The sequence below is a fragment of the Ptychodera flava genome, chromosome 10 (assembly GCF_041260155.1).
Source record: "Ptychodera flava strain L36383 chromosome 10, AS_Pfla_20210202, whole genome shotgun sequence".
NCBI classification, from domain to species: Eukaryota; Metazoa; Hemichordata; class Enteropneusta; family Ptychoderidae; genus Ptychodera; species Ptychodera flava.
The window spans coordinates 2819036-2826096 of NC_091937.1; the positions used below are offsets into that span (position 1 = coordinate 2819036).

The 7061-nt window shown below is 37.9% G+C and overlaps 1 protein-coding gene across 1 annotated transcript; it reads left to right on the plus strand.

Moving 5' to 3' along the window:
- Positions 1-269: 269 nt before the first annotated feature.
- Positions 270-6622, plus strand: LOC139141749 (beta-alanine transporter-like). Its single transcript, XM_070711377.1, has 3 exons — positions 270-781; positions 5615-5718; positions 6310-6622. Exons 1-3 carry the CDS (start codon positions 353-355, stop codon positions 6533-6535), a joined length of 759 nt encoding a protein of 252 aa, XP_070567478.1. The 5' UTR covers positions 270-352; the 3' UTR covers positions 6536-6622.
- The last annotated feature ends 439 nt before the right edge of the window (positions 6623-7061 follow it).

Here is a 7061-nt window from a genome sequence, read left to right on the forward strand (position 1 = left end):
AAAAATTTATACAAACCTTTGATAATTTCTTAAAATTAAATGACATAATATCGTGTTACCCGAGATGTGCGCTCCCATTGGGCCCTTTACTACTTATAGCACCCAAGGAAAGTCTGTTGAAGATTGGTTAAAGGCAATATATGGCACCCCGTAACGACCTCAAAGATGAAGTGCCTTTGCATACAATGGCCAGTTTGTTAATAATGCATTGCGGCTGTCAGAAAGTGATTTAACAAGGCACGTCAGATATTCTATTGCTTACGCTTGAATGGACAACGTCTGATCTCGTAGACTTCTGTTTGGATCGAGCAAGTTGGATAAACACCTTGGGACGTAATCTTTCTTTTTTAAAATGGTAAAATTCGATGACATTTTAGAATATCTTGGTGACTTTGGGCCTTTCCAAAAACGTGTCTGCTGTCCACTATTCTTATTGAGTGCTGTTTTAGCGCTGCACATATTCTCTCCAGTTTTCATACTGGCAGAGACCGACCATTGGTGCTACGTTCCCCAACTCGAACAGTACTACAACGCCAACTGCACAAATGAAAATACCTATGAAATCTGCTTGGAAACTTTCAAGAATTTCACCATCCCGTTGGAGGAGAGTGATGGTGCTTGTGGCGATAGGCTGGTGTACAGTAAATGTTACCGTTATAACATCACAGCCGTCGATTTTCATCCTGGCGAAGACGTCACCAAGTACACCAATACAACGATAAAGTGTGACCATGGATGGAAGTACGACCGTTCTACATACAAGTCAACGGCAATTCAGGAGGTAGGGCAAAATTACTGCCACTGTGAAAGAGGGTAACTGAATACAATGCTATAATCAACACTAGGTCAGAAAATCATGAATCCGAGCATGTTATGCTAAGGTCATTTGGTTTTTGCCAGTCATATCTACATATCAAAATGTATGCCATGTATAATATCGGCAACTTTGTAATCACCCGGTCACGAGATAACACAATTGAAAGCATTGGCATTAAGGGACAGGGCAGAAATAAAAGGGGTTGAGTTAATGTTTTGGTGGTTGAGAAATCATCATTTTCGCTAGTTTTGTAAGGGTCATGAAACTTCGCACTAGGGAAGGTCACCAATGTTGTGCAGCCGGACATATCAAAGTACGTGTGTACAGTACATCTATACATACAATCATGAATACCAATGCACTTTTGAGAGAGAGACTATTCAAATATGCTTATTGCAGACGATCAACACCTAAACTAAGCTCGCAGATTCTTAGGTTAGCTTAGATAAGGTTGCGAGAATTCGAGTCTCGGCTGATAGGGTCCAAATTTAGGTTAAAAAGATTCGTTAGATAGGTTGATAAGATCCAAAGTTCGGCTGCTAGAATCTGGGATGATTGTAAATAAGGGTTTGTTCTCTGGTTTGACGCATTGATTCGTTATCTTGAGTGGATATTTAAACCGTCACACCCACATTAACCGTACCACAGTGAGGAGGGGGACAGAAATGTCTGGCCACTGGATAGTAATTTTGAATCGTTCAGGATACAAAGATGTTTGACAAAATGGTCGCCCAGACACTGTGCAGTTTTACAAGGAAGGTAGAACATGACCAAAATCTGTGTTACTACTATTGTTTTGTCAATTCAGAGCTTGTTGCAACATTTTCAATTAATACAATAAATTAAGTTGGCAGATGTAAGAATAAACATATCAGAGAATTGAATGTGCCGTAAGGACCATGAACAGCATGGCGGTAAAATAGTTAGGGTATGTTTTAAACACCTGGAGGGCAGATGGTAAAGTATCCTTATCGCGTAATATAGTGCGCAGACGACGATCTTCAATGTTCCCGTCACTTCCAAAGGCCGTCCTAGGAGAAGATGGCGTTTGTTTGTTCTTTTCATTAATGAATCGGTAGTCGAGGCTGTAGCCTTACCTAAGTACCACGTGGGCAGAACTTCGCTTACAGACTGGTCAGCTTTTCGGCCTTTGGGCAGGTGGATTCACGGGGGGGTTACCCTGTTTTAGACTTATTTGACTTGTCACCTTGTTTTCGAAATGGTCGCTGAGCATGGGAGGGGGGTTAGTATGTTTTTGAATGAAGACAGTGGCTCATTATTTGCATTTTCAATGATCTTTTCTAATTATGGATATATGCTGGGATTTATTTGATCAAAGTTAGCAAAACATCATATGTACATTGATGAATATACCAGGTTAAAACAATATTGAAAGTAATTTCGCATTTTCATGTCAGCTAATTTATAGTTTGCATGTCTAATGAGCTTCCACAGTTTGGCATATATGGCTTGAAGGACTTTGCCAAAGGTAGTTACACTTGCTATATAAAGTGGTGATACTATGAAAGCGGTCAAAGAAATTTCATATATTTAAGCTAATTACATATTTGTATACTAAATGACCTTTAGAATTAATCTGCGATGAATATTGTCATTATGTTGATCATAATACTTCCGATGAAGTTGCAAACATGTGGCAAAGGTTAAAATTCCACATAACTGCAATATATAATGAAACACGTGAGCATTTTCTGTCCATATCTGGTTCATTCTGATGCTCCGTTCAGTGTAATGATGGTTGAGCACTCTGAAGGTCGCGATGAATGGCATGATTTAGTGAGGTAGGAGACTGATGTTCGGATTAGAAACTGGCCAAAACGAGAAGTCAATGAATCAAATTGTGACATCTGTTTTTCAACCCGATTTTCTGGTTTGACGTCAAGGTAACGTCTTGAGATTTGCTTCAAATTTAAACCTGATACTTACTTGACTGATCGGATAACTCGATTATGTTAATTGTCCGTTGGGAAACGGAAATATGGTAAACTGATGTAGATGGAAAGGCAAAATAAAAAAAAACATAATCTTCCCCACTTGTCCTTTTAGTTAGTTTAACTTACTGTAGACACGAAAGAACGGGGCAGAACCTCCTTCATCTCTCTATATGAGCTGAAGAATAATTAACCGCTGTTACGGCGTAAGGGCAGCATTATTTTGAGAAAACATTCAGCGCAATGGTAATTCTGACGTAATATATTCGAGAAACCTACGGCAAGCACTCTGTGGAAGTACGTTGTATACTAACGGACTCTAGAAACATACAAAAAATGATAACCGGTGAAGTTCGCTGAGCCGAAAGAATGAAAAACATAATCTTCTAGGTCAGTAATGTACAGATACCGATGAAAGATTTTAAAGAGATATAGCAGTAAACAGGTTCACGGAAATCCCATGAACGCCATATTATTTTAGTCATATTAGGTGTACACTCTGATATTTAGTTCATTACGAGCGGTGTACCTCTTGGGCCCATTTTGGATCAACTTCTTTCTTGATCTTGATCAATGATCTTCCACTTTGTCTCAACATGGGAAGCTTAGATATGTTTGCCGATGACCAAACTCTGTGTGTTTCCGGAATTGACAATGAACAAGTTGAGGAGAGGATGAATGGAGATCTCGTTCCAATCTCAAACTCGGTTTATAACTATAACATGGCAATTAACACCACTAAAACAAAATCAATGATTGTTGTGTCTCGCCCAAACATTTATCGCTTAGACTACTCTGATATTTCATTTCACATTCAGATCAATGATACTCTCATAAATAGTGTTGCTGTTCACAAACTGTTTAGTGTTCAAATAGACAACAATTACGCTGGGATGACCACATAGATAATTTCCGCAGGAATTTGTCCGCCAGAATGGTGTTATAAGACGACTACACCCATTGCTTTTGTTAGTTAATAATGCTTTGTTCTTGTTTCAAATTGACGTCTGTTGTATTGTATGGGCTAGTACGTCTAAGATCAATCTCCAAAGATTGTATGAACTCCAGAAAAGGGCTGGTAGAGTAATTGTTGGGGTTGACACAACTTTACCTTCTCGAAGAGTTTTTGTTAGTTTGCACTGGTTGCCCATTGATTTACATGTTGTATACTTTACAAAGCAGGGTCTAAAAAACTTGCAAGGCGTTTTAACAACACGCACAGATATATTGATGATCTGATTAGTCTAAACAATCCAGACATATCAAATTACTTACATCATATTTACCCTGATGAATTGGAAATCAAAGAAACAACTGAGAGTAGGAACTCAGCTTCATATCTTGATCTGTTCCTACAAGTGGGTACTAATGGGCTAAACACCAAGCTGTATGACAAAGGGATGATTTTGATTTTGAAATCATAAATTATCCCCACTTATCAAGTAATATTCCATCTGCACCTGCTTATGGTGTGTATGTGTCTCAACTTCTCAGATATTCTAGGGCTTGTGATTCCTATGCGGATTTCAATGAGACACAGCTTATTAGTATCAAACTAGTGAGACAGGGATATACATCCAAAAGACTCGTGAGGACTTTCAAAAAGTTCTACGGTCGATATAATGACATTGTGGCCAAATATGACACCTCGGTCACTCAAATGATTAGCGACAGCATTCCCAGCTTTGACTTATAACAGTACTGTATCACTTCATACAATATTAGACAATTTTGGAACCAATCCTGACGGTGTAGCATGCTAGCAGGGTACGCTTACCCATTCCGGACACCTGGTACCACCACTAACTATCAGTGGTTCAGGATGGTCCTACTTAAATTTGTAAATCTCAATGTCCCATGGACCTGGTAATGTATTACCTTGAATGAAAATGATTATTGGACCAGTTAATGTCATATTATGCTATTATGACTTTCAAAGCTTTAAATGACCTCGCACCAAGCTATATTAGTGATCTACTCCGACCTCTCTCAGAAATGGACCTCTCTCAGAAATGGATCGTTTAAATACTCGTAGTTCTATAATAGTAACCTTTACCCACCAATGTTTAGGACAGGCATGGGTCAAAGATCATTGGTGTATCGGGCTACTAAAATTTGGAATTCCATTCCCCCATCTATCAGTAACTATGAAGCCTTGTGGACGTTTAAAACATAATTATATGGTAATCTTTTCATGAAATATTGTAATGAAGGTCTTGACATAGACCTGTGTACTTTTCTTTTGTCTTAAAACGTTCCCTTTATATGAAACATGACAAACAATATAGACAATTATCAATCTCCTGTGTAAGCCTTCTCAATATGAAAGCAAACGTTACCATATTTTGTCAATCATCTCCCCAAATTTTCGAAAATAAAAATCGAAAGTTGTCGAGTTGTGAAGGGGTCGCAGTCAGAAAAATTGTAACAACTTAGCTCGGTTATTTTTTGAGATTGGGGATTTGGCCGAGCGGTTTTGTCTATGGCTGCTCCGCCAGGTGATTGGTTACCGTTTTGTGTTAATTCGAACCCGATTGAAACCACCGTATTGTCTAACCACTAGAAACAGTACAACAATGACCTGAAAAAATGTTTTGATTTTCTTTTCTCAAACTGGTCCTCCGTCGGAGAATATTCAAAGTAGATCTGGAGATGACTAATGATGCAAATGTCAGTCTGAATGTTTTTGAACGTGGGGTTCGATGGCTGACTCTTACTGTCATAGACTTTGGATCGAGCTGCTCAGGTGTTCGTAAAAATAATTCCTGAATAAGCCAGCCTTCTGTTTGTCCCGATTTGTCATCCCGTACCCAACTACATTTTATATCATTTTTGTTCGTTTCAGTTTAATCTTCTCTGTGATCGATACTACCTGGCTTCACTATCATCATCGATATATATGCTGGGTGTTTTCTTAGCACCTATCCCCTTCGGATATCTCGCCGACAGGTAGGTTGTCACACTTACAGGGGTCATTAAATTTGATATCAACTGTGATATTATTATGTAACAGGTCAAAGGGTCGTACACTTACTACTTTTCACCCACTAGACATGTTACCAATCGCCTTGTGACCAATTAGTCAAGAACTAATCAATAAAACCATAAAATGATAATGATATTGACCTCGAAGAATAAGATGGTCTGATCGCGCATGATATCCATATGTACAGGTGATGATAAGATGAATTGAAATTTTAATAATATGCAAATAATCACTGTACACAAGAGTGTCTTTGTGAATACAGGCAGAGAAAGGAAATAAAAGGACTTATCTTTCAAAATTTTGGGCCAATATTTGTGTTTCTCTATCCCCATAACCTCTAACTGGCTATTTCAAGATGGAGGACAGTGAACTGTAAAATGTGTTGCAAATAAGTACTCTTTTTAAAAGGTTCAGAAGTACGACGTTTCTGTTCTATCTTACACATTAAGTTTTAAAATGATTATTTTTACATAGGCGAGGGTAAGCAATGCATCTTCGTACTTTCAATTAATGTATACATGTATTTCAATATGTGACTTTTGATGTTCATTTAGGATTGGTCGCTTACCAACTGCCATGATCGGTGCTGTTGGGATGACGATCTTTGGAATCGTTTCTGCCTTCCCGCCAAACACTGCCGCCTTCATCACTTTCAGATTTCTGACGGGTTTGATCGGAACAGGACTCGGTATGGCAGCAACCATATTAGGTAAAACCTTTAAAACAATTATATTAGGTTACATTGATAAATTACATAGGTGTGTTATAAGTAGAAAATAGATGTCGTTGGAAGACCATCATTCCTCTTATTGAGCCAAATTTGGTCTCGCCAAGTGCTCTATCCTTGCATTATACTATGACATGGAAACAGGTCCATGAACCTCTATCGTTCATAATAGATTAATGAGCAAATTCGAGAAACAATGCCATCTAGGACCACCCATTAGTGGTAAGTAAAATATATTTATTAAATATTAATATCTTACCGGGCTTAAAGTATTTATTTCATATTCATACAAAGATACTGTGCAGTTGAAAACCGTATTTCCATCTGCATGAACAGTGGGTTTTAGTACAGAAAAATAAAAATTGGTTACAGGAACCAGAACAACACACGAACTTAAAATGAGACGCTTTTAGAACATATTTTACAAAATATCCTTTTGATTGCCTATGAATTTTTAAATTGAAAGTCGATTGATAATAAAGAAGGTGGTTTTGTTATTCATGTGAAAGTATTTAGTACATTAATTAATTTTATGACGTTGCAAAATCAGTATTCCATATCACAAATGAGATTTTCTGA

What these genes read in the sequence shown, in the direction of transcription:
- LOC139141749 (XM_070711377.1), top strand. Translation starts at nt 353, where the DNA reads ATGGTAAAATTCGATGACATTTTAGAATATCTTGGTGACTTTGGGCCT. An exon ending in AGTCAACGGCAATTCAGGAG is followed by an intron (nt 782 to 5,614) that starts GTAGGGCAAAAT and finishes TGTTCGTTTCAG; the next exon opens with TTTAATCTTCTCTGTGATCG. An exon ending in TTCGGATATCTCGCCGACAG is followed by an intron (nt 5,719 to 6,309) that starts GTAGGTTGTCAC and finishes ATGTTCATTTAG; the next exon opens with GATTGGTCGCTTACCAACTG.